This window comes from Zootoca vivipara, chromosome 9, assembly GCF_965207765.1.
Source record: "Zootoca vivipara chromosome 9, rZooViv2.hap1.1, whole genome shotgun sequence".
Classification (NCBI taxonomy): domain Eukaryota; kingdom Metazoa; phylum Chordata; class Lepidosauria; order Squamata; family Lacertidae; genus Zootoca; species Zootoca vivipara.
Window position 1 is genome coordinate 69,163,461 of NC_142592.1, and position 27,111 is coordinate 69,190,571.

Consider the following 27,111-nt stretch of genomic DNA (forward strand, 5'->3'; position numbering starts at 1 on the left):
GGGACTCTCAAGAGTCTCCTCCAGCACCATAATTCAAAAGCATCAATTCTTCGGCGATCAGCCTTCTTTATGGTCCAGCTCTCACTTCCATACATCACTACTGGGAAAACCATAGCTTTAACTATACGGACCTTTGTCGGCAAGGTGATGTCTCTGCTTTTTAAGATGCTGTCTAGGTTTGTCATTGCTTTTCTCCCAAGAAGCAGGCGTCTTTTAATTTCGTGACTGCTGTCACCATCTGCAGTGATCAAGGAGCCCAAGAAAGTAAAATCTCTCACTGCCTCCATTTCTTCCCCTTCTATTTGCCAGGAGGTGATGGGACCGGTGGCCATGATCTTGGTTTTTTTGATGTTGAGCTTCAGACCATATTTTGCGCTCTCCTCTTTCACCCTCATTAAAAGGTTCTTTAATTCCTCCTCGCTTTCTGCCATCAAGGTTGTGTCATCTGCATATCTGAGGTTGTTGATATTTCTTCCGGCAATCTTAATTCCGGCTTGGGATTCATCTAGTCCAGCCTTTCGCATGATGAATTCTGCATATAAGTTAAATAAGCAGGGAGACAATATACAACCTTGTCGTACTCCTTTCCCAATTTTGAACCAAACAGTTGTTCCATATCCAGTTCTAACTGTAGCTTCTTGTCCCACATAGAGATTTCTCAGGAGACAGATGAGGTGATCAGGCACTCCCATTTCTTTAAGAACTTGCCATAGTTTGCTGTGGTCGACACAGTCGAAGGCTTTTGCATAGTCAATGAAGCAGAAGTAGACGTTTTTCTGGAACTCTCTAGCTTTCTCCATAATCCAGCGCATGTTTGCTATTTGGTCTCTGGTTCCTCTGCCCTTTCGAAATCCAGCTTGCACTTCTGGGAGTTCTCGGTCCACATACTGCCTAAGCCTGCCTTGTAGAATTTTAAGCATAACCTTGCTAGCGTGTGAAATGAGGGCAATTGTGCGGTAGTTGGAGCATTCTTTGGCACTGCCCTTCTTTGGAATTGGGATGTAGACTGATCTTCTCCAATCCTCTGGCCATTGCTGAGTTTTCCAAACTTGCTGGCATATTGGGTGTAGCACCTTAACAGCATCATCTTTTAAAATTTTAAATAGTTCAGCTGGAATATCATCACTTCCACTGGCCTTGTTATTAGCAGTGCTTTCTAAGGCCCATTTGACTTCACTCTCCAAGATGTCTGGCTCAAGGTCAGCAACCACACTACCTGGGGTGTACGAGACCTCCATATCTTTCTGGTATAATTCCTCTGTGTATTCTTGCCACCTCTTCTTGATGTCTTCTGCTTCTGTTAGGTCCTTACCACTTTTGTCCTGGATTATGGTAATCTTTGTATGAAATGTTCCTTTCATATCTCCAATTTTCTTGAACAGATCTTTGGTTTTCCCCATTCTATTGTTTTCCTCTATTTCTTTGCATTGCTCATTTAAGAAGACCCTCTTGTCTCTCCTTGCTGCTTTTTGGAAATCTGCATTCAGTTTCCTGTATCTTTCCCTATCTCCCTTGCATTTTGCTTGCCTCCTCTCCTCCGCTATTTGTAAGGCCTCGTTGGACAGCCATTTTGCTTTCTTGCATTTCCTTTTCCTTGGGATGGTTTTCGTTGCTGCCTCCTGTATAATGTTACGAGCCTCCATCCATAGTTCTTCAGGCACTCTGTCCACCAAATCTAAATCCTTAAACCTGTTCCTCACTTCCACTGTGTATTCATAAGGGATTTGATTCAGATTGTATCTTACTGGCCCAGTGGTTTTTCCTACTTTCTTCAGTTTAAGCTGGAATTTTGCTATAAGAAGCTGATGATCTGAGTTACAGTCAGCTCCAGGTCTTGTTTTTGCTGACTGTATAGAGCTTCTCCATCTTTGGCTGCAGAGAATATAATCAATCTGATTTCGATGCTGCCCATTTGGTGATATCCATGTGTAGAGTCGTCTCTTGTGTTGTTGGAAGAGAGTGTTTGTGATGACCAGCTTGTTCTCTTGACAGAACTCTATTAGCCTTTGCCCTGCTTCATTTTGAACTCCAAGGCCAAACTTGCCAGTTATTCCTTTTATCTCTTGATTCCCTACTTTAGCATTCCAATCCCCTGTAATGAGAAGAACATCCTTCTTTGGTGTCATTTCTAGAAGGTGTTGTAGGTCTTCATAGAACTGGTCAATTTCACTTTCTTCAGCACCGGTAGTTGGTGCATAAACTTGGATTACTGTGATGTTAAAAGGTCTGCCTTGGATTCGTATCGAGATCATTCTGTCATTTTTAAAAGAGGTTAAAAGCAACAAAAATGGCTTTTATGGGTATGTCCGTAGCAAAAGGAAGAACAAGGAAACAGTGGGGTCACTTAGAGGAGAAGATGGTGAAATGCAAACAGGGGGCAGAGAAAGGGCAGAACTCCTCAATGCCTTCTTTGCCTCAGTCTTCTCCAAAAAAGAAAACAATGCGCGACCTGAAGAATATGGAGCAGATGATTCAGCAGAGGAAACACAGCCCAGAATAAGTAAGGAGGTAGTACAAGAATACTTGGTTAGTTTACATGTATTCAAGTCTCCAGGGCCAGGTGAACTACATCCAAGAGTATTAAAAGAACTGGCAGAGGTGATTTCAGAATCACTGGCAATAATCTTTGAAAATCCTTGGAGAACAGGCAAAGTTCCAGCAGACTGGAGGAGGGCAAATGTTGTCCCTATTTTCAAAAAGGGGAAAAGAGAGGACCCAAACAATTACGGCCCAGTCAGCCTGACATCAATACCAGGAAAGATTCTAGATCATTAAGCAAACGGTCTGTGAGCACCTGGAAAGGAACGCTGTGATCACTCAAAGTCAGTTTCTGAAAAATAAGTCATGTCAGACCAATCTGATCTCATTTTTTGACAGAATTACAAGCCTGGTAGATGAAGGGAACGCTGCGGATGTAGCCTATCTTGATTTCAGCAAAGCCTTTGACAAGGTGCCCCATGATATTCTTGTAAAGAAGCTGGTAAAATGCGGGCTAGACAATGCTACCATTCAGTGGATTTGTAACTGGCTGACTGACTGAACCCAAAGGGTGCTCATCAGTGGCTCCTCCTCATCCTGGAGAGTAGTGACTAGTGGGGTGCCACAGGGTTCTGTCTTGGGCCCAGTCTTATTCAACATCTTTATCAATGACTTGGATGATGGGCTTGAGGGCATCCTGAGCAAGTTTACAGATGACACCAAATTGGGAGGGGTGGCTAATACCCCAGAGGACAGGATCACACTTCAAAACGGATTAGATAACTGGGCCAAAGCAAACAAGATGAATTTTAACAGGGAGAAATGTAAAGTACTACACTTGGGCAAAAAATAATAATGAAAGGCACAAATACAGGATTGGTGACACCTGGCTTGAGAGCAGTACATGTGAAAAGGATCTAGGAGTCTTGGTAGACCACAAACTTGACATGAGTCAACAGTGTGATGCAGCAGCTAAAAAAGCCAATGCAATTCTGGGCTGCATCAATAGAAGTGTAGCATCTAAATCAAGGGAAGTAATAGTACCACTCTATTCCGCTCTGGTCAGACCTCACCTGGAGTACTGTGTCCAGTTCTGGACACCACAGTTCAAGAAGGATACTGACAAGCTGGAACATGTCCAGAAGAGGGCAACCAAAATGGTCAAAGGCCTGGAAACAATGCCTTATGAGGAACGGCTTAGGGAGCTGGGTATGTTTAGCCTGGAGAAGAGAATGTTAAGGGGTGATATGATAGCCATGTTCAAATATATAAAAGGGTGTCATATAGAGGAGGGAGAAAGGTGGTTTTCTGCTGCTCCAAAGAAGCGGACACGGAGCAATGGATTCAAACTACAAGAAAAAAGATTCCACCTAAACATTAGGAAGAACTTCCTGACAGTAAGAGCTGTTCGGCAGTGGAATTTGCTACCAAGGAGTGTGGTGGAGTCTCCTTCTTTGGAGGTCTTTAAGCAGAGGCTTGACAGGCATATGTCAGGAATGCTTTGATGGTGTTTCCTGATTGGCAGGGGATTGGACTGGATGGCCCTTGTGGTCTCTTCCAACTCTATGATTCTATGATTCTATGATTCTTTCCACACTCCATACATTTACCTTATATTCCGGCGTATATGTCGACCCAGCGTATAAGACGACCCCCAACTTTTGAGAAGATTTTCCTGGGTTAAAAAGTAGTCTTATACGCAGGAATATACAATATATGGTTTTTCACCCGTGTGAATCCGCTGGTGTAATTTAAGGTCTCTATCCCGACTAAAGCTCTTTCCACAATCCATACATTTATATGGTTTTTCGCCTGTGTGAGTCCGTTGGTGTAATTTAAGGTCTCCATTCTGACTAAAGCTCTTTCCACAATCCATGCATTTAAATGGTTTCTCCCCTGTGTGAACCCGTTGGTGTCTTCTAAATTTTCCATTATCACTAAAGCTCTTTCCACACTCCATACATTTATATGGTTTCTCTCCTGTGTGAGTCCGTTGGTGTCTTCTAAGGTATCCATTATCATTAAAACTCTTTCCGCACTCCATACATTTATATGGTTTCTCTTCCGTGTGAGTCCGCTGGTGTAATTTAAGGCCCGCATTCTGACAGAAGCTCTTTCCACACTGCAGACATTTATATGGTTTTTCACCTGTGTGAGTCCATTGATGGCTTCTAAGGGATACATTGAAAGTGAAGTTCTTTCCACACTTCATGCATTTAAATGGTTTCTCCCCTGTGTGAACCCGTTGGTGTCTTCTAAAGTTTCCATTTTCACTAAAGCGCTTTCCACACTCCATACATTCATATGGTTTTTCACCTGTGTGAGTCCGCTGGTGTAATTTAAGGTCTCTATTCTGACTAAAACTCTTTCTGCACTCCATACATTTAAAAGGTTTCTCACCTGTGTGAGTCTGTAGATGAATATTGAGCTGTCCACTCGAAATGAAGCTCTTTCCACACTCCATACATTTATATGGTTTTTCTCCCGTGTGAGTTCGCTGGTGTAATTTAAGGTCTCTATTCTGACTAAAACTCTTTCCGCACTCCATACATTTATACGGTTTTTCACCCGTGTGAGTCCGTTGGTGTCTTCTAAGGGTTAGATTGCAACTGAAGCTCTTTCCGCACTCCATACATTTACATGGTTTCTCCCCTGTGTGAGTCCGCAGGTGTAATTTAAGGTCTCCATTCTGACTAAAACACTTTCCGCACTCCATACATTTATATGGTTTTTCACCTGTGTGAGTCCGCAGGTGTAATTTAAGGCCTGCATTCCGAATAAAACTCTTTCCGCACTCAATACATTTAAATGGTTTCTCCCCTGTGTGAGTCCACAGGTGTAATTTAAGGTCAGCATTCCGACTAAAACTCTTTCCGCACTCAATACATTTAAATGGTTTCTCCCCTGTGTGAGTCCGCAGGTGTATTTTAAGGTCTCCATTCCGACTAAAGCTCTTTCCACACTCCAAACATTTAAATGGTTTCTCCCCTGTGTGAGTCTGTAGATTAATATTGAGCTGTCCACTCTGATTGAAGCTCTTTCCAGACTCCTTGCATTGGAATCTTTTCTTGCCCACGTGAGTTCGCTGATGTGTTCTAAGTGTTCCACTATCAGTGAAACTCTTTCCACTCTCCATACCTTTAAATGGTTTCTTCTCTCTTTGAGATAGTTGATGTGAGCTATGTGTGCTCATTCAGTGAAGCATATTCCACATTTCACACATTTTGATGTCTATTCCTAATGAAACGAAAGGTGCCCGGTCCCCCGAAATTCTGACTTGTCTTCTCCATCACTTTCCTCAGGGTGGGCTGAGAAGAAGTCCTGTTTGGGTTTCAAGAAAGAGAACACAGAAAATAGGGCACACCAAGCGCCATTAGCCCCTTCTCTTATTTCAACGTCTCCTACATTCCCCCACCTCCTACACATGTTCCCAGCTTTTAGGAAATGAAGATGCAATGTCATCAAATGATAGCAATGCACCAGGAACCTTTCATAATCTTCAATCATCAGCTGCTCTCTGTCTATCAACAGGCCCTCTCTTTCTCCGGGTCATCATTCCTTTGGACATTTCCCATCCTCTGCATCATAATCCTCCATCCACCCCCGTTTCCACCTCTCAATCTTCATTAATCCCCTGCACAGTCCCATTGGCCTCAGGAGGTCCATGTGGACCATTCTGTGAGACCCAGGTCTACATCTTTTCCAGGGACTGTGGTCTGGGTCAGTCAGAGAACTAGTGACAAGGCTTGGTGCTTGGGGTCAGCTGAATGGGTGCTTAGGAAAGCTGATGTTCTTGGAGATGGACCTCTGTCTGCATGTCTCACACTGCATGGAGAAAGCAGGAGAGAAGCTGAAGGAAAGCAGCTGGCACATGGGGATCCCAGGTGGAAACACCCACCCCCATTGTTCTTTATAATGATGATGTGCTTCCTGATCTCGTGCCCCTCTTCTGACGCTGGACTATCCTAATCTGGCACTGAAAAAGCTGGATATCAAAGGCAAATGGATAACTGTACTTAAGGGAAACTTCAACCTTGAACATGTAATATTGATTCATTAATGGCCAGAAGTGGTGTTATTTCTGGGGACATGAATTTATTCCTGATCCATATTAAATATCATAATTATAGGATGCCTTAGGGTGTTAGGGGAGCAGTAGTACCTTTGGTGGCCGACATGTTTGTTTTTTTTGGGGGGGGGGGTTCCCACCCTGCACTGAGCGCTCACCTGTGTCAGCATGCAACAGGGGCCAGGATCCAAGCAACGGCTTCAACCGGCCGGCTAAACCAGGTGAGGATAGCTGATGGGTCTCAAATCCTTGGTGGGTTGGGGAATTCTGCTGCAGGTGAAGGCAGGCCCTGGTGGATGGAGAGGATGAGAACAATAGTGAATCCCTCAGTCAGGAAGGCAGATTCTGTCCCTGTTGCAGAGGAAAGTGAAGGGAAGGTGGGGCTTGTCACCCGGGGAAGGGTGCCCACCCAGAAGGAAAACCCTGATTCTAAACCTCCGCTGCCTCGTGGTTTATCCTCAGGAGAAGAAAAGGCTCTGGAGGAGAACCTCTCTAAGACCGTTGGATGGTGTCCTGCACACCTCCTTCCAGAAACTCCTGCAGCTAATCTGGTGCCAAACCTACTGCTCTGCTTTCCTTGGGACCATATCAGCCAGGCTGAGAAGGGGGTCTAGGCAGCCCAGGACCCCCAACCACACTGCCCAGGCTTCCATTGCTGCTAACACAGCAGTTTCGGATGGAGAGATGAGCTCAGACCTGTGTATCAAAGTCTGTCCGATGTTGAATAAGGAAAACAGAAGTCCTATTTTCACCATACGTCAAGTATTCCAAATACCGTATTTGCCTTTTGAAGGAAAGACCACCAAGTATCCTATGGCCCCTTCAAAGCTAATGAAAGTATTGTGCCTGGAACTTTTGTGGGCTGCAGGACCAGGAAAGCTTCTGCCACCATTATCCTTCCAATTGGGATTCAGGCCTCATCCTGGAACTGAAACTGTGGATGATTCCCAGATCTTCCTCTCTTTTAAATTGGAACCAGTGAAGGCAGGCAATTCCTTGTGCGCATTTCCAGAGGTGGTTGGAGGATGGATGGCGGCTAACAGATTTAGGTTGAACCCTGACAAGACAGAAGTAACCTTTTGGGGGGACAGAGGGCGGGCAGGTGGGGGGGACTCCCTGGTCCTGATGGGTTAACTGTGCCCCTAAAGGACCAGGTACTCAGCCTGGGGGTCATTTTGGACTCACAGCTGTCCATGGAGACGCAGGTCAGTTCTGGGTCCAGGGCAGCTGTCTGGTACACAGGCTGAGACCCTACCAGCCTGCAGACTCTCTCCCCCCCCCCCCCGAGTGGTGCATGCTCTGGTTATCTCCTGCTTAGAGTATTGCCATGTGCTCAACATGGGGCTACCTTTGAAGGTGACTCAAAAACTCCAAATAATGTGGACCTAGGAGCAGCCGCCGGGACCACATATCACTGGTCCTAAAGGATCTTCCCTGGCTCTCAGCGCATTTCCGAGCACAATTCCAACTCTTGGTGCTGACCTTTAAAGTGTCACGGTTGCATTTTTCAGGCAGAGAAAAGTATTGGTCTCATGTAGAGAGATGATTCCTAGTCTATTGGTTCAAGAAGGTTCTGGTAGTTTTACTCTGCGATTCAAAGTTGTTGTATTCTCTAACTGGAACATTTTAGCTGATAAGGCAGTTTCCTTTCTGCTGAGAGCAGGTGGTGGGATAAGTTGTTATGAGGTTAAGAATAATAATATTAATAAATTTTAATTGATACCCCACCCTCCCTGGCCAGAAATGGTTTCAGGGCAGCTAACACCAATAAAACGTAATAGAAAAAGAAAGAAACAGTTAATTAAAATACGGGTTAAAATACAATTTAAAATGCAGCCTCATTTTAATAGTAGCCCATAAATCAAAACCATAAGGGGGGGGAACACAAGGGTCAGACTGAGCCCAAAGCAAAGGCCAGGTGGAACAGCTCCGTCTTGCAGGCCCAGTGGAAAGATGTCAAAACCCGCAGGGCCCTGGTCCCTTGTGACAGAGCGTTCCACCAAGTCGGGGCCAGTGCTGAAAAGGCCCTGGCCCTAGTTGAGACCAACCTAACCTCCTTGCAGCTCAGGACCTCCAATGTGTTGTTATTTGTGGACCTTAAGGTCCTCCGCAGGGCATACCAGGAAAGGCAGTCCGGTAGGTACAAGGATCCTAGGCCACATAGGGCTCTAAAGGTCAAAACCAGCACCTTAAATCTGACCCTGTACTCCACTGGTAAAGCACTGGATGAATGTGATTCCATGGCAAGGACCCCGTAAGGATCCTCGCCACAGCATTCTGCACCCGCTGGAGTTTCTGGGCAGCCCCGCATAGAGCGAGTTACAATAATCAAGCCTGGAGGTGACCGTCGCATGGATCACTGTGGCCAGATCAGGGTGAGAGAGGTAAGGGACCAACTGCTTGATACGGTGGGGATGGAAAAATGGCACCTTTGCTGTGGCTGTAACCTGCGCCTCCATGGAAAGGGAGGCGTCGAAGGTTACACCCAAACTCTTGACAGAAGGCGCTGGCACTAATTGAGCCCCGGCAAGAGATGGGAGTTGGCCCCCCAACTCCATGTCGTCCCGACCCAACCAGAGGACCTCTGTCTTCGAAGGATTTAACTTCAATCAGCTCCCATGTAGCCATCCAGCCACAGCTTCCAAGCATCTGGTCAGTGTGTCCAGGGCCGAGTCAGGGCGGCCGTCCATCAAAAGATAAAGCTGGGTGTCATCAGCATATTGATGACAACCCAGCCCAAAACTCTGGACAATCTGGGCAAAGGAACGCATAAAGATGTTGAAAAGCATCGGGGGAAAGGATTGCGCCCTGGGGACTCCACACACCAAGGAATGCCGCGGCAACAAGTCCTTCCTTAGCGCCACCCTCTGTCCCCGACCTGAGATAGAAGGAGATCCTTCCTTGTGTTCCCAGATGAAGCTGGTTGGAACTGGAGTGAGCCAGGCTTGTTATCCAGTCCCAAGGTTACTCTGCCATTGAATTGTTTATAAATTACAGTATTGAAAGGTGCCTGGTCCCACTCCTTTTCTGCTCATCTGTACTCTGCTTGTGTGTTTCTTACTTGAGTGCTGTTTTGGTTTGCTAAGTTAGGGTTTTATTGTAAGTTAATTTTTTGCTGCTTTTTTTTTGCTCCTGTTATGCTTATTAACCTTCAGTAATAAATTTCTCTGCTGATTGAATTTTTTTGCTGCTGTTTTTTCCTACTCTGCTAATTATATGTCGTACTTGATCTGGAGATCATTATGGAGGAGAAAAATCTGCAAGCTAAAACCCATTCTTGGCTCTGAAGACCTGAAGGAGCATCTCCACTCCCAACACTCAGCCCAGACACTGAGGTCCTCCTCCGAGGGTCTTCTGCTAGTCCCCCCTCCCCCCCCCCCGGGTGAGAAATGAGGTTACAGGAAACCAGGCAGAGGACCTTCTTGGTGGTGGCACCCACCCTGTGGAACACTCTTCCTTCAGAGGTCAAGGAAATGAACCACTATCTGCTGCTGCTGTTGTTGTTATTATTATTATATTGTGATTTTTTTGTAGTTACTTTGGATTTGTACTGCAATATCAGATCTCAAAATGTTATGGGTGGAGAAAATCACAGGGTTGCTGTAAACTATAATCCCACTCATGAATTCTAATTGATATACAGTCTGTAATTTTGGGGTCACACGCCTCACCTGTGCTAAAACTGGCAGTCTTTGGCCCGTATAGGCACACCCTGTGTGTAGAGCCTCCAGCCACAACACTGTCTATCATGAAAATGGGTCCTTTGACTAGGAAGATTCATGCAGTCGCTGTCATCGGATGCTGATGGATTGTATCTCAGCTTATCAGTCACTCTCTGACATTGCCTACAAAAAGAGGAAGAGAAATGCTTTTGAGGTGCAACTTCTATCAATCCTGAGAGCCCTTCCACAGACTCTGCACCTGTGTTTCTGATGACAGGTGTATATTATCCTCATCCTCAATGAACCAGGCAGTGGAAAAGACACTTAAAGGTGGAAGCCTGAGAGAGAGGAAAAGGTTTCTGGCTGTTTCCAGGGTGGGATTGCGGAAACAAAGAGCCGCTTCCTCTCGGGATTTCCTCTCCTCTCCAGGAGGACCACAATGGTTGGTGTTGAATAGTGGGTAAGAAGGATGAAGACACAGCTCTCAAAACAACCAGCTCTTTATTCTAGCTCTGAGTCCAGGCTGAACAGTAGCTTAGCCAACTGGCTAATATACCGTGTTTCCCCCTTTTTAAGGCGTAGTCATAAAGTAAGCCATAGCAGGCTTTTAAAGTATTTGTTAAATAGAAGACACCCCCTGAAAATAAGCCATACCTCTGCGCTGCGCGGAGTGAGACCGCTAGCGCCCAGCCAGCCAGTGGGACACAGCACACTGGCCGCAGGAGGAGGAGGACGTCTGCCTCTATTCAGGAGGAGGAGGCAGACGGCCGGAACCGGCTGCTGCAGCTGGGCCCGGCGGAGGCGAGGCCACTGCTCGCCCCTGGGGGCTGCGGAGGCAGCTGGGCAGGGACAGCCGGAGCCCAGCCGGGCAGCAGCAGCAGGAGGTGGAGTACGGTGCTGCTGCTGGCCGCGGCAAGGAAGCAGGCGCCCGAAGGCGGCGGCTACTGCAGCCCCGACAGAGCGCGCAGCAGTGCCACTCCTCCCGAGGCAGCGGGACCCAGCAGCAGTGCCGTCCTCGTCCTTCCGCTGCTGCGTGACTGGGCTCCAGCTGTCCCCGCCCAGCCTCCTCTGCAACCCCCAGGAACGAGGCGAGCAGCGGCTTGCCTCCACCTGGCCCGGCAGCAGCAGCAACAGCAGCGGGAGGATGAGGACGGCGCTGCTGGGGGGATACGCTGCCCCGGGACGAGCGGCGCTGCTGCACGCTCTGTCGGGGCTGCAGCAGCTGCCGCTTTCGGGCGCCTGCTTCCTCCTGCCGTGGCCAGCAGCAGCACCATACTCGTCCTCCCGCTGCTGCTGCTACCCGGCTGGGGTCCGGCTGTCCCCGCCCAGCCTCCTCTGCGACCCCCAGGAACGGGGTGAGCAGCTGGCCCGGCAGCAGCAGCAACAGCAGCGGAAGGATGAGGACGGCGCTGCTGCTGGGTCCCGCTGCCCCGGGACGAGCGGCGCTGCTGCGCGCTCTGTCGGGGCTGCAGCAGCTGCCGCTTTCGGGTGCCTGCTTCCTCCTGCCGTGGCCAGCAGCAGCACCATACTCGTCCTCCCGCTGCTGCTGCTACCCGGCTGGGGTCCGGCTGTCCCCGCCCAGCCTCCTCTGCGACCCCCAGGAACGGGGTGAGCAGCTGGCCCGGCAGCAGCAGCAACAGCAGCGGAAGGATGAGGACGGCGCTGCTGCTGGGTCCCGCTGCCCCGGGACGAGCGGCGCTGCTGCGCGCTCTGTCGGGGCTGCAGCAGCTGCCGCTTTCGGGTGCCTGCTTCCTCCTGCCGTGGCCAGCAGCAGCACCATACTCGTCCTCCCGCTGCTGCTGCTACCCGGCTGGGGTCCGGCTGTCCCCGCCCAGCCTCCTCTGCGACCCCCAGGAACGGGGTGAGCAGCTGGCCCGGCAGCAGCAGCAACAGCAGCGGAAGGATGAGGACGGCGCTGCTGCTGGGTCCCGCTGCCCCGGGACGAGCGGCGCTGCTGCGCGCTCTGTCGGGGCTGCAGCAGCTGCCGCTTTCGGGCGCCTGCTTCCTCCTGCCATGGCCAGCAGCAGCACCATACTCGTCCTCCCGCTGCTGCTGCTACCCGGCTGGGGTCCGGCTGTCCCCGCCCAGCCGCCTCCGCAGCCCCCAGGGGCAAGCAGTGGCCTCGCCTCCGCCTGGCCCAGCTGCAGCAGCCGGTTCCGGGCGTCTGCCTCCTCTTCCTGAAAAGAGGCATAGAATCATATGATTCTATGAAAAGAAATGCCCCACGGCATTGGCGGCAATGAGGGGAGGGTCTCTGGGTTGGCTGGGCACGGGAGTTGAGCGTGGCGGCCCCAGGAGGAGCGCGGGCAGCGCTGGGCGTGCTCCTGGCTCTGACCACGCTCACCGGTGAAAAAGTATGACGAGCGCCCAGCTCCAAATGTCAAAATGTAGATTGCTTAATTAAAAAAAATAAGACACCCCACCGAAAATAAGCCATAGGCTTATTTTCTTGAGTAAAATAAATATAAGACGGTGTCTTAAAATGTGGGAAACATGGTAGTATTCTGTAACTTGCAACAGTAACAAACTTCCTCTAGCTACCCAATCCGTGAACAGAACTCTCAATCCTTCATTTGCATGTTGTGGACCTGAGTGAGAACTGCAGCAAAAATGGGCAGGGTAAGAACTGCAGTTAACTTAATACATAACAGTAGGACTTGGAAGAACCTATGAGTCTGGGCAGGGAAGGGAAGGGGCTTCTGGGGTGGGAAGAGCATACAGGAAGGAAGGAAGGGGTGGGGGGACTGGACCCCCCCCTTTCCAGGTGTCCCTCTCTGGTTACCTTGACGGGGTGGCAGGTTCCTGGGTGGGAGGGAGAAACCAAGACGGACGGTCGTTCGGGGGCCTCCCCCCCTCTCCACGATGGGGACGTCTCCCTAAAATCTGGTCTTCCGATCTCTCTCTTCTCTCCCCCCCCTGCCAATGCTGCCCTTCCCTGCCCCAGGGATGCCCCCCCCACTTCCTCGACCTCCCCTCTCTTTCCCTGTGTCTCCCCTCCGCGCCCCTGGTATCTCCATCCGGAGACCCCCCCCAAAGACGAGTAGAGAAGGGACGAGGGGGGGGTCTCCATCCAGGCGTAGTTCGCGCCCGCAAACCCTGGGGAAAACGGGGCAAGGGGGGTCCTCGTGGGGAGGGGGGCATCCCTGTCAAGGCGCCTAAGGGACCAAGGAAAGCCCCCTACGCAGCACCCGTGCAGGTATCGACACCATGCTGACGGGAACCACGAATGGCGCTCTGGTGAGCTGGCGGGGGTCTCTGGGTCCTTTTCTCTCCCCCCCTGCGGCCCCTTTACCTCTTTTCCCTCGCTCCCGATTCTCTTTCCCACCGGGGGGGGGGGTTCCCTGCCGCCCCTCCTCCCCTTTCCGAAAGCGCGCGCCCCTAGAGCTACGGCGCAGAGGAGCAATCCGGCGTAGAAGTGCCACTTCCGGGAGAAGCAGGCAGTTTGGGAGGGGGCTCCCCCCCCCAATTCCCGGAACAGAAGCCAGATGGCGAGGAGGAGGAGCAACATATTGGGGAGGGGATTTGGGGTTGAGGGGGCGGAGTGAGACAAGGATGTTCCGGGAGGTGAGGAATTTAGTGGGGGGGAGTGAGGTTTTCCCCCTCCCCTCTTCCTTTTGGGGATCAGGAGAGCGAGGGAGGGGCTGATCCCAGCAATCCAACTGCAAAGTGCCCCCCCCCAATGGTTACTTTGCAAAATCCTTCCTTCCCCCACCCCACGGCATGACCTCAGAATGCTCCATCCATGTTTTAGGTCTTGGTGCTGTTAACACCAGGAATTGGGGGGGGGGCAGTTTTGTAACTCGCTGATGGTGCAGTGGGCACTGAAGGAGGCATAATGGGGGGGCACACTCATAGGAGGAATGGACTCCATTACAAGGCATGGTGAATAATTTTGGCAAATTCAAACGCAAATACGGTGGAGGGATGAACCCCAAATGACTGAGAACTCCCTGCAAACAGCCCCCCTCCCCCCGGGCTCGTAGGACCTGGACCTAACCAACCAGATCTTTCGAAGTGTGACAAAACACCCTGGATGTTGGGAGCAGTTTCCATACGCCGACTCCTGGGTAGCGGTCCTGAGAGAGAGCCCTACATGGCTACAGAAGTTCAAAGGAAAGTATTGTACCTCGTTGATGGTGCCGTGGGCACTGAAGGAGGCAGAAGTAATCAAAGCCCAAAAGAAAGAGCACTTTTCCAGAGGAGAGGTGAAAAAGAAAGAACCAGCCTGGACCCCAACGGCTACCGTATCAGCCTTTTATTGGCCAGACCTAGAGTTTGGATTTTAGATTTGATATCCCGCTTTATCAGAACCCTAAGGAGTCTCAAAGCAGCTAACATTCTCCTTTCCCTTCCTCCCCCCACAACAAACACTCTGTGAGGTGAGTGAGGCTGAGAGACTTCAGAGAAGTGTGACTAGCCCAAGGTCACCCAGCAGCTGCATGTGGAGGAGCGGAGACGAAAACCCGGTTCCCCAGATTACCAGTCTAGCCTACCGCTCTTAACCACTACACCACACTGGCTAGACCTAGAGCTAGGAGTTTGGATAGCCTTTGGGGGCATACAATACCCAAGATCCAAGCCTTCTTCCCTGGTCGGTTCCCCATCTGGTGCCTCCCCCCCCTTTCACCCTGCCAGTCCATGGCAGCAGCAGCAGCAGCAATCAAATCAGTACAATAACAATATGCACTGTGGTCCTCTAGCTGGAAGAATAATAACTTCTGGGACAATGGAAAAGTACTATCATCCCCTAACCCCGGAATAAGCAGCAGCTCTGGGGCTGCCCCATGGGGTTCATGAGTGAAGATGGACCCCCCCCAGGAGACTTCCCTGGTACCTGCAGCCCCTCCGTCCCCCTCTTGCAATTAGGCTTAGGGGCGGGGAATCTCCCATTAAATTACAGAATTTTAAGTTTTCTTCAGAATGCGTAGGAGGCAGGGATAAGTTCTAGTGAAAAAGCAGTGTTTGGAGATCATGTGGTGGGGGGAGGGGGGACAGAGTTTGGTGGAAAAACCAGTCACACACACACACACACACACACACACACCTTGCATGCTTGAGTACAGAAATTCCAGGGCATAAACTAAGTATCAGCGGGGTAGGGGCCACGTGTGGAGCAATCCCCATGCTGAGGTCAAAAACACACGCAGGGACAGTAGGACTTCTTCAGTTATAGTTTACTGAGGGTTCAAAGCATACAGTTCTCAGTGGGTCCCCAGTGAGGCACAAAATCCAGTTTTGGCAGTAAAAAAATACACCCACAGTATATCTAGGTCAGGCACAGAAACCGGCAGAAGGGAGCAAGGGAGGAAAGAGGCTGGAACGACACAGGGCAATGGAGGTGTGTGTTTCGCTTCCTGTCGTCTGGGAGGGAAGTCAGCAACTTGGCATCTTCAGGGGCTTCACGAAGCAAAGTTTTCTGCCGGCTGCTTCCAGGTACATCCTCGAAACACACGCTGTGATTCGTGGTTTATTGCCATATCAATTGTTTTACAAAGGTTATCACAATGTGGTCTAGAAATCGGTATTGGACGAGATATTAATATATCGCACAGCCCTAATCCTCACTCCCCACCAGCAATCCAGATTTTCCCTCTCTATCAAAAGGTATCTAACATCTAAAATTATACTCACTATTTTGAGACATTGCCTTAAATATTTCATTACTTTTCAGTTTTACATATGAACACAAGAACTTTACATACTGTCACAGTGGCCGGAGTAGGCTACTTCAGAGTAACGACGCTACGCAGCTCTGCATTTTATTCTTTTATTGGTGCTGCGTATTTACAGTGCTGAAGTCATTGCTATTTACACGGAGTGATGTGGTCAGTCGGTATCAGAACCTCCGAATGACTTTTGGCGCGTCTTTCCCCAGCACAAAAGCCTCGGAAGCCCCATTCTCTTGCCCCTCCTCTTTCTGCGTAATTCTGGCGTTGGAGGGATGGGTCTCCCCCCCTTACTTGCCCCTTCCTGTCCCACCTGGGACCCTGGCTCCGCTACCTTGCCTGAGCCTCGGACCCGACTTCCTGCTTCCCCACTGGAATCAGAGCTCCCTCTGCTTTCCCCTGTGGTCAGTGCTGGGCTTGAACTCAGGAGGGGAGGGACTTCGCGATATCCCCTGTCCCTCACATCCACCCCCCTCCCAAGCTCCCCTTCTCCCCTCCCCAGGTCCCCCCCAGGTGTCGGTGACGACTGGAAGCCTAGGAACTCAGTGCTTTCCGAGCCCGTTGGTGTGAACACCTCCGCCCAGTCCTGCGAGGCCCCCCCTTCCGCCTGGGAGGACTGGAATCCCAAAAAGTCCGTGGCGTCTGAGCTGGTGGGGGTAAAAATGTGCTGCCAATCTGCTTCTGCCTCTGACTGGGTGGATCTTGGTGACACCCATATCTCGTCTCCCGATTCCTCAAACTCCGCCTCCCAGCGCCATGGTGAGCTGCTCTCCCGTGCCTCCTCCTCCTCCCCCTCCCTTTCCATGTGCCAGGGCTTGGGTCTGTGGGGAAAGAGGGCGTGAAATTCTTCCACCAAGAATTCCTCCTGTATCTGAGTGGCGGGGACCCATTCATTCTGGGAGGGCGGAGCGTCCTCCCCTGCCATGAGGTACTCCAGGCCCCCCACCCCCCTCCGTGAATCAAGGATGGCCGTGGCTTCATTGAGTTGCTCCCTGCCTCCCCTCTCCCCCCCTCCCTCGGGGGTGTGTTCGCTGTCTCGGAGCCTGCTGCTTTCCCTGTACGGCGACAGCAGCGATCTATGAAACACTGGATGCACCCTCATGTCCTCTGGCAGTGCCAGCCTGTATGCCACCGGGTTGACCTGTTGCGTGACTGTGAAGGGGCCCAGCCTTCTGGGCGCCAGCTTTTTGCACCTCCCTCTGGTGGGAAGGCCCTCCGAGGACAACCAAACCTTGTCCCCCACCCTGATGACCTCCCCTTGTCGCCTGTGGCGATCTGCCCCCCTTTTGTACGCTTCCTTGGCCCTCTCCAAGTGTTCTCTGAGCTGCTGGTGCACCGTCTCCAGTTCCTCTGCCCAATCCTCAGCCTGTGGGCCCTCCTCCTCCTCCTCCCCCTCCCTCTCTGGGAAAGATCTGAGGTCGCGCCCGTAATTGGCCTTAAAGGGCGACACCCCTGTGGAGACGTGCACCGCATTGTTGTAGGCAAATTCTGCCAGTGGCAGTCGATCCACCCAGTCTGTTTGCCGCTGGCTGACGTAGCATCTCAGGTACTGCTGCAGAATGGCGTTGACTCTCTCCGCCTGTCCGTTGGTCTGCGGGTGTCTAGCTGTCGACAAGCTGACCTCCACCTGCAGGAGGTTCATGAGCCGCCGCCAGAACCTGGAAACAAATTGGCGGCCACGATCCGAAATAACTCTTAAGGGTAAGCCATGCAGTCGGAATACGTGGTCAACAAACAGTTTGGCTGTCTCTTCTGCCGAGACCGCCCTGGCACACGGTATAAAGTGGCACATTTTGGACATGAGGTCCACCACCACCAACACTGCGGTCTTGCCCCTGGAAGAAGGCAGATCTGTGATGAAGTCCATGGACACCACTTCCCACGGCCTGTGTGGGGTGGCTAAGGGCTCCAGCAATCCTGGTGGCGCTGCTCTGACCACCTTTGCCCGCTGGCAGGTGTCACAGCCCCGTACATAGTCTCGAACATCTTCCCGCACCCCTGGCCACCAGAAGTGTCTCATGACTAGGTGGGCGGTTTTGTCCCTTCCAAAATGACCCGCCGTTGGGTTGTCGTGCATCTGCTTGAGGACTGTACGTCTCAGCTGGGTGGTGGGCAGGTACAGTGCACCCTTGTAGAAAAGCAGCCCCCTGCGTTCTGCAAAGTCTTTTGCCTGCTCCCTCCCCCCTCTCAGTTCTCTGAAGATGCGGTTGGCAAATTCATCCGCTGCCGTCAGTGCTGTGAGTTCTGCCTCGCTCACCACTGCTGCTCCGCATGACCATGCTGACGGGGGGGAAATGTGCCTGGGTGCTGGTGGCGCCTCCTCCTCCATGTACTCTGGCTTGCGGGAGAGGGCATCCGCCCTGACATTCTGCTCTCCCGGGATGTAGTGGATGGAGAAGTTGAAGTTCGAGAAGAACTCTGCCCACCGTATCTGCCGCTGGTTGAGCACCCTGGCAGTTCTCCAGAACTCCAGGTTCTTGTGGTCTGTGCACACCTGGATGGGGTGCTTTGCGCCCACCAGGAAGTGTCGCCAGTGCTAGAACGCAGCGTGGATCGCGAGAAGTTCCCTATCAAACACTGTGTAGTTGCGTTCAGGCTGTGTCAGCTTCCTGGAGAAGAAGGCACAGGGTCTCCACTCCCTGTTGGCGTCCAGTTGCAACAAAATGGCGCCCACAGCTTTATCAGAAGCATCTGTCTCCACGCGTAGGGGCGCGTCCTGAACCACGTGGAACAGGTTCTGGTCTGAGGCGAACACCCTCTTGAGGCTTTCGAACGCTGCTTGCGCCTCTGGTGTCCACCTGAACTTCTGCTTGCCTCTCAGGCAGTCAGTGATGGGAGCCGTAACGCGAGAGAAATTCTTGATGAACTTCCTGTAGAAGTTGGCAAAGCCTAGTAGGCGTTGGGCATCTTTGCGCGTCCTGGGGCTGTGCCAGTCCAGGATGGCCTGCACCTTGTTCTTGTCCATCGCCAGCCCCTTGTCTGACAGCTTGTAGCCCAGGAAGTCTACCTCTTTGGTGTGAAACTTGCACTTCTCCAGCTTCACATACAGGTGGTTCTGCTTCAGGCGCTGCAACACCTCCCTGACATCTTTCACATGCTGCACTGGGTCATTTGAATAGATAAGGATGTCATCTAGGAAGACCAAGCATTTCCTGAAGAGGAGGGACCCCAGGACGTGGTGCATGAAGGCCTGGAAGCATGCTGAGCCCCCTTGCAACCCGAAGGGCATCACCAGATATTCAAAAGAGCCCAGAGGCGTGAACATCGTGGTTTTCCATTCATCGCCCTCCCGGATCCTGATCAAGTTGTACGCCCCCCGTAGGTCCAGCTTGGTGAAAATCTTGCCCCTGCGTGCCGCTGTCAGGAGATCGTCCACTCTGGGCATGGGGAAAGCCACTGGCTCTGTCACCGAATTCAGCCGTCTAAAGTCCACCACAAGACGGCGCTGTTGCGTGTCTTTCTTGTCCACCCAGAAGACCGGGCTGCCCCCTGCTGCCTTGCTTTCTCTGATGAACCCCCGCTTGAGGTTCTTGTCGATGAAAGCGCGCAGATCCTCCAGTTCCTGGTCTGACATGGCGTACAGCTTGGCTGGGGGTATCGTCGCCCCTGGCACCAGGTTGATCTGGCAGTCAAAAGGCCTGTGCGGTGGTAGGTGGTCGGACTCCGCTTCGCTGAAGACCTCCTGCAGGTCCCAGTACGGCTTGGGTATCGCCTCACCCCCTTTGACATGCATGGTGGCCACCGTGGCTATCGGAGGCCCCTCCCCTGGTTGGTGCTGCATGCAATGTTCCAGACAAAAGTCCGACCCAAACGTGATGCATCTCTGGTGCCAACTGATGGAGGGGTCGTGGCGCGCCAGCCAGCTCATGCCCAAGACGATGGGGGGGGTCTGAGATGGTGGTGACGTTGAACGCCAGTGTCTCTGAGTGCCTTCCCACCGTCATTCTCATGGGGGGGGGGTTGATGTGTGATGGCCCCTCCCAGCAGCTCTCTGCCGTCAATGGTTGCCACGTGCAGAGGAAAATCCAGCTGCAGAAGCTGGATCTGGTGCTCTTCTGCAAAGTTTCTCGAGAAGAAGTTGGCTGAGGCACCACTGTCAATTAAGGCTAGGACTGTCAGTGGATAGCCATTTGGGAGCGTTAGCGTGACTTCTAGAACCACTCCTGCTCTGGGAGGGGTGGGCTGGCTCTGCTCCTCTCTGTGCGGGTGGGTGGGCTGGGGCTGTTGTCTGCTGACTGTGCCTGGCTGCTGCCCCTTGTCTCCTGCAGCCAGGCTTTCCCGTTTCCCTGCTGTGGTGCTGCGTCAGTGGGGGAGGGCACCACCGTTCCCGCCTTTCCTTGCCACTCCCTGCGATGTGGGCAGTCTCTGACGAGATGCTGGGGGGAGTTGCAGAGAAAGCAATTCCCGCCCCTTCCCTCCTTGCGTCTTGGCGCCGCTGGGGTTTGAAAAGCCCGCGCGCGCGCGCTATCAATCTGCATGGGCTCCTGGTCCTGGCTGGCCCCAGGCGTGGCTTGAAAGGGTTGTTGGGGGAGTGGCTTCTCCTGCGACCGTGGGAACCAAGCCCGCTTTGCGCGCGTTGCTTGCTTGTCGTTCCACCGGGATTCCTGTCTCACCCCCACCGCCAGAGCCGCTTTGCTCAGCTGATCCATCGTACTGGGTTTTGGACCTCTCGAGAGCTCATCCTTCACCTCCTCGTGCAAACCCAAGTAGAACGCCGCTTGCATAGGAGGGGACTCCAGTACCCACCCCAGTCTGTGCACCAGCATGGTGAATTTCGCCCAATATGCGCGAACTGTCATATTTCCTTGGCGTAAATTATGAAGTTCCTCCTTAGTCTGGTCCATATGACTATCGGACGAATACATCGTCCTCAAACCTTCTAGAAATTGTTGGACATTTTTCATGCAAGGATTCTTGGTTGCGATTAACTGTCTTAGCCACTCCCTGGCTGCCCCGGTGAGATGTTCCACAATAAACGCTACTCTGTGCTCATCATCAGGGAACTCATTATGGTGCAGCTCAAGAGCATACACGATCTCAGTCTCAAAGCCATGATATTCCCTCGGGTCTCCATTGAACTTGCTTACTAGGGTCCCGGCTCTCCTTCCTGGCAGCACTTGGACTTGGGGGGCCCCTCCCGCCTTGTCTTTCTCTGCATCCAGCTTGCTTTGGAGGTCTACCGCCACCGCCCTTAACTGCTGCTCTCTTTCCTGAAGCGCTCTCACCTGTTCCGCAAGTTGTAGCCGGTCGTCCTGGACCTTCTTAGTCTCTTCTTTAGCTGCCTTTAATTCTCCCTGTGCCTGCAGCGTCAGCTGCTGCAGCTCCTCCTGTGCTTGCTCCGCGATCTGCCGCCATCTCTCCGCCTCTGACACACTCATCCCGGCAACTCCAAAGTAGCCCAAAAAAGGATTCGGAGGTTGCTGTCACAGTGGCCGGAGTAGGCTACTTCAGAGTAACGACGCTACGCAGCTCTGCATTTTATTCTTTTATTGGTGCTGCGTATTTACAGTGCTGAAGTCATTGCTATTTACACGGAGTGATGTGGTCAGTCGGTATCAGAACCTCCGAATGACTTTTGGCGCGTCTTTCCCCAGCACAAAAGCCTCGGAAGCCCCATTCTCTTGCCCCTCCTCTTTCTGCGTAATTCTGGCGTTGGAGGGATGGGTCTCCCCCCCTTACTTGCCCCTTCCTGTCCCACCTGGGACCCTGGCTCCGCTACCTTGCCTGAGCCTCGGACCCGACTTCCTGCTTCCCCACTGGAATCAGAGCTCCCTCTGCTTTCCCCTGTGGTCAGTGCTGGGCTTGAACTCAGGAGGGGAGGGACTTCGCGATATCCCCTGTCCCTCACACATACACATCATGCTTTAAGAAGGATTTCCTGCTGAGTTCATTGCTGTGAAGAAAAGAGTGGACCCTGAGAGGAACACGTCCCACATTCCATACATCTAAATGGGTTCTCCCTTTTGAGAGTCCCAAGATGTTTCTTAAACACTCCATTATAACAAAAGCACTTTCTGCAAATCTTTCCATTTAAACTGCTTCTCCTCTTGAGTTGTTGATGGGTTTCTATGATTAAACCATTAAAGTTCTTCCTGCTCATAAGTCTGTTGATATAGGACTTCCACTAGAACTGACCCTCTATCTACTTTCCTGACATTTATATGGTTTGTCTCTTGTGTAAGTTTCTTGATGTAAATCAAGGGCTCCCCTCTGACTGAAGTTCCTTCCACATGCCATACATTTATATGGTTTCTTCCCTGTGTGTCTGCTGGTGTTTTCTAAGACTTCCACTGTGACTGAAACTCTTTCCACACTCCATACATTTATATTGTTTCTCTCCTGTGTGAGTCCGTTGATGTTTTCTAAGGTTTGCATAATCACTAAAACTCTTTCCACACTCCATACATTTATATGGTTTCTCTCCTGTGTGAGTCCGTTGGTGTCTTCTAAGGGACGCATTTAAACTGAAGCTCTTTCCGCACTCCATGCATTTAAATGGTTTCTCCCCTGTGTGAACCTGTAGATGTTTTCTAAGGTGTCCACTCTGACAGAAGCTTTTTCCGCACTCCATGCATTTAAATGGTTTCTCCCCTGTGTGAACCTGTAGATGTTTTCTAAGGTGTCCACTCTGACAGAAGCTCTTTCCACACTCCATGCACTTAAATGGTTTCTCTCCTGTGTGAGTCCGTTGATGTATTTTAAGGCTTGCATTGAAACGGAAGCTTTTTCCACACTCCATGCATTCATATGGTTTTTCTCCCGTGTGAGTTCGCTGGTGGCTTCTAAGTTGTCCACTCTGACTGAAGCTCTTCCCACACTCCATGCACTTAAATGGTTTCTCTCTTGTATGAGTCTTTAGATGTATATTGAGGTGACCACTGTGACTGAAACTCTTCCCACACTCCATGCATTTATATGGTTTCTCTCCTGTGTGAGTCCGTTGGTGTCTTCTAAGGTCTCCACTCCCACTGAAGCTCTTTCCACACTCCATACATTTATATGGTTTTTCACCCGTGTGAGTCCGTTGATGGCTTCTAAGGTCTCCACTCCCACTGAAGCTCTTTCCACACTCCATACATTCATACGGTTTTTCACCCGTGTGAGTCCGTTGATGTCTTCTGAGGTATCCACTCCGACTGAAGCTCTTTCCACACTCCATACATTTATATGGTTTTTCTCCCGTGTGAGTCCGTTGATGGCTTCTAAGGGACACATTGAAACTGAAGCTGTTTCCACACTCCATACATTCATACGGTTTTTCACCCGTGTGAGTCTGTTGATGGCTTCTAAGGTATCCACTCCCACTGAAGCTCTTTCCACACTCCATACATTTATATGGTTTTTCACCCGTGTGAGTCCGTTGATGGCTTCTAAGGTTTGCATTTAAACTGAAGCTCTTTCCACACTCCATGCATTTAAATGGTTTCTCCCCTGTGTGAGTCTGTAGATGTCTATTGAGTTGTCCACTCCCACTGAAGCTCTTTCCACACTCCATACATTTATATGGTTTTTCACCCGTGTGAGTCCGTTGATGGCTTCTAAGGTTTGCATTTAAACTGAAGCTCTTTCCACACTCCATACATTCATATGGTTTCTCTCCTGTGTGAGTCCGCTGATGTATATTAAGGTTTCCCCTCTGATTGAACCTCTTTCCAGACTCCTTGCATTGGAATCTTTTCTTGCCCATGTGAGTCCCGTGGTGTGTTCTAAGTGTTCCACTATCAGTGAAACTCTTTCCACTCTCCATACCTTTAAATGGTTTCTTCGCTCTTTGAGATAGTTGATGTGAGCTATGTGTGCTCATTCAGTGAAGCATATTCCACATTTCACACATTATAACGTTTTTTTCTAGTGAAATGAAAGTTGCTCCCTCCCCCGAAATTCTGACTTGTCTTCTCCATCGCTTTCCTCAGAATGGGCTGAGAAGAAGTCCTGTTTGGGTTTCAAGGAAGAGAACAAAGAAAAAAAGAACACATCAAGTGCCATTAGCACCCTCTCTTATTTCGATGTCTCCTACATTCTCCACCCATGTTCCAAGATTTTAGGAAATGAAGATGCAATGTCATCAAATGATAGTAATGCATCAGCAACCTTTCATAGTCCTCAATCATCGTTAATAAAGCAGCATGATCTGGGAATACAGCCTTTTCAAATCCATTGTTTCCTCACAGGAAAGGCAGCTGCTCTCTGTCCATCAACAGGCCCTCTCTTTCTCCGCTTCATTGTTCCTTTGGACATTTCCCATCCTCTGCATCATAATCCTCCATCCACCCCGTTTCCACCTCTAGATCTTCATGAATCCATATGGACCATTCTGTGAGACCCAGGTCTACGTCTTTCCCAGGGACTGTGGTCTGGGTCAGTCAGAGAACTAGTGACAAGGCTTGGCGCTTGGGGTCAGCTGAATGGGTGCTTAGGAAAGCTCCTGTTCTTGGAGATGGAGATGGACCTCGCTCTACATGCCTCGCATTGCATGGAATCATAGAATCATAGAGTTGGAAGAGACCACAAGGGCCATCCAGTCCAACCCCCTGCCAAGCAGGAAACGCCATCAAAGCATTCTTGACATATGGCTGTCAAGCCTCTGCTTAAAGACCTCCAAAGAAGGAGACTCCACCACACTCCTTGGTAGCAAATTCCACTGTTGAAAGAGCAGGAGAAGCGGAAGGAAAGCAACTGGCAAATGGGAATCCCAGATGGAAACACCCACCTCCATTGTTCTTTATAATAATGATGTGCTGCCTGATCTCGTGCCCATCTTCTGACGCAGGACTATCCTAATTTGGCACTGAAAAAGCTGGATATTAAAGGCAAATGGATAACTGCACTTAAGGGAAACTTCAACCTTGAACATGTAGTATTGATTCATTAATGGCCAGCAGATGTCTTATTTCTGGGGACATGAATTTATTCCTGATCCATCTTAAATATCATAATAATAGGATGTCTTGGGGTGTTAGGGGAGCAGTAGTACCTAATCCCCTAAAGGCGGTCCGGTAGGTACAAGGATCCTAGGCCACATAGGGCTCTAAAGGTCAAAACCAGCACCTTAAATCTGATCCTGGACTCCACTGGTAAAGCACTGGATGAATGTGGTCCCATGGCAGGGACCCCGTAAGGAGCCTCGCCACAGCATTCTGCACCCACTGGAGTTTCTGGGCAGCCCCGCATAGAGCGAGTTACAATAATCAAGCCTGGAGGTGACCGTCGCATGGATCACTGTGGCCAGATCAGGGTGAGAGAGGTAAGGGACCAACTGCTTGATACGGTGGGGATGGAAAAATGGCACCTTTGCTGTGGCTGTAACCTGCGCCTCCATGGAAAGGGAGGCGTCGAAGGTTACACCCAAACTCTTGACAGAAGGCGCTGGCACTAATTGAGCCCCGGCAAGAGATGGGAATTGAATTATGGTGCTGGAGGAGACTCTTTAGAGTCCCATGGACTGCTAGAAGATCAAACCTATCCATTCTTAAGGAAATCAGCCCTGAGTGCTCCCTGGAAGGACAGATCGTGAAGCTGAGGCTCCAATACTTTGGCCACCTCATGAGAAGAGAAGAATCCATGGAAAAGACCCTGATGTTGGGAAAGATTGAGGGCACTAGTTGAAGGGGACGACAGAGGACGAGAAGGTTGGACAGTGTTCTCGAAGCTACGAACATGAGTTTGACCAAACTGCGGGAGGCAGTGGAGGACAGGAGTGCCTGGCGTGCTATGGTCCGTGGGGTCACGAAGAGTCCGACACGACTAAACAACTAAACAACAACAAAACAAGAGATGGGAGTTGGCTCCCCAACTCCATGTCGTCCCGACCCAGCCAGAGGACTGTCTTCGAAGGATTTAGCTTAACTCTCTCCCACGCAGCCATCCAGCCACACCTTCCAAGCATCTGGTCAGTGTGTCCAGGGCCGAGTCAGGGCGGCCGTCCATCAAAAGATAAAGCTGGGTGTCATCAGAATATTGATGACAACCCAGCCCAAAACTCCGGACAATCTGGGCAAGGGGGCGCATAAAGATGTTGAAAAGCATCAGGGAAAGGATTGCGCCCTGGGGACTCCACACACCAAGGAGGGCTGTGGCAATGAGTCCTTCCTTAGCGCCACCCTCTGTCCCCGACCTGAGATAGAAGGAGATCCTTACTTTTATTTGGGAACCAGATGAAGCTTGAAAGGCGCCTGCTCCCACTTCCTATTCTGCTATTCTGTACTGTACTCTGCTTGTGTGTTTCTTACTTGAGTGCTGTTTTGGTTTGCTAAGTTAGGGTTTTATTGTAAGTTAATTTTTTGCTCCTGTTATGCTTATTAACCTTCAGTAACAAATTTCTCTGCTGATTGAATTTTTTTGCTGCTGTTTTCTCCTACTCTGCTAATTATATGTCGCACTTGATCTGGAGATCATTATGGAGGAGAAAAATCTGCAACCTAAAGCCCAACACTCAGCCCAGACACTGAGGTCCTCCTCCGGGGGTCTTCTGCTAGTGTCCCTCCCCCCCACCCCACCCCTGTGAGAAATGAGGTTACAGGGAACCAGGCAGAGGGCCTTCTCGGTGGTGGCAACCACCCTGTGGAACGCTCTTCCACCAGAGGTCATGGAAATGAACCACTATCTGTTGTTGTTGTTGTTATTCTTATATTGTGATTTTTTTGTAGTTACTTTGGATTTGTACTGCAATATCAGATCTCAAAACATTATGGGTGGAGAAAGTCACAGGGTTGCCGTAAACTATAATCCCACCCACAAATTCTAATTCACAAACAGTCTGTAATTTTGGGGAGGTCACACGCCTCACCTGTGCTAAAACTGGCAGTCTTTGGCCCGAATAGGCACTCTCTGCGTGTAGAGCCTCCAGCCACAGGCACTGTCTATCATGAAAATGGGTCCTTTGACTGGGAAGATTCATGCAGTCACTGTCATCGGATGCTGATGGGTTGTATCTCAGCTTGTCAGTCACTCTCTGTCACTGCCTACAATAAGAGGAACAGAAATGCTTTCAACTTCTATATCAATCCTGAGAGCCTTTCCAGGGACTCTGCACCCGTGTTTCTGATGACAGGTGTACATTATCCTCATCCTCAATGAACCAGGCAGTGGGAAAGACACTTTCAAGATGGAAGCCTGAGAGAGAGGAAAAGGTTTCTGGCTGTTTCCAGGGTGGGATTGCGGAAACAAAGAGCCGCTTCCTCTCGGGATTTCCTCTCCTCTCCAGGGGGACCAATGACGAACAAAGGCAAACCCTTTG

The 27,111-nt window shown here is 50.7% G+C and overlaps 2 protein-coding genes across 3 annotated transcripts in view; both read right to left on the minus strand.

Moving 5' to 3' along the window:
- The window catches only part of LOC132592710 (uncharacterized), a 67,690-nt gene that overhangs the window by 2,600 nt on the left and 37,979 nt on the right, over positions 1 to 27,111 (minus strand). Inside the window, 4 exon segments of the mRNA XM_088676553.1 lie at positions 5,617 to 5,799; positions 6,706 to 6,836; positions 10,219 to 10,392; positions 26,662 to 26,836. The gene's annotated coding sequence lies outside the window, so the exon portion shown is untranslated.
- Positions 1,938 to 26,800, minus strand: LOC118078815 (uncharacterized). 2 transcript variants are annotated; one of them, XM_088676539.1, is made up of 4 exons: positions 26,662 to 26,800; positions 22,161 to 23,807; positions 22,031 to 22,078; positions 1,938 to 5,616 (listed from the first exon to the last, which is right to left on the minus strand). In XM_088676539.1, exons 2-4 carry the CDS (start codon positions 23,677 to 23,679, stop codon positions 4,172 to 4,174), a joined length of 3,012 nt encoding a protein of 1,003 aa, XP_088532665.1. In that variant the 5' UTR covers positions 23,680 to 23,807; positions 26,662 to 26,800; the 3' UTR covers positions 1,938 to 4,171. The 2 variants fall into 2 exon arrangements, with proteins under 2 accessions (XP_088532665.1, XP_088532664.1); XM_088676538.1 differs by lacking the exons at positions 22,031 to 22,078; positions 22,161 to 23,807; positions 26,662 to 26,800 and having other exon boundaries at positions 1,946 to 5,466; positions 5,551 to 5,616.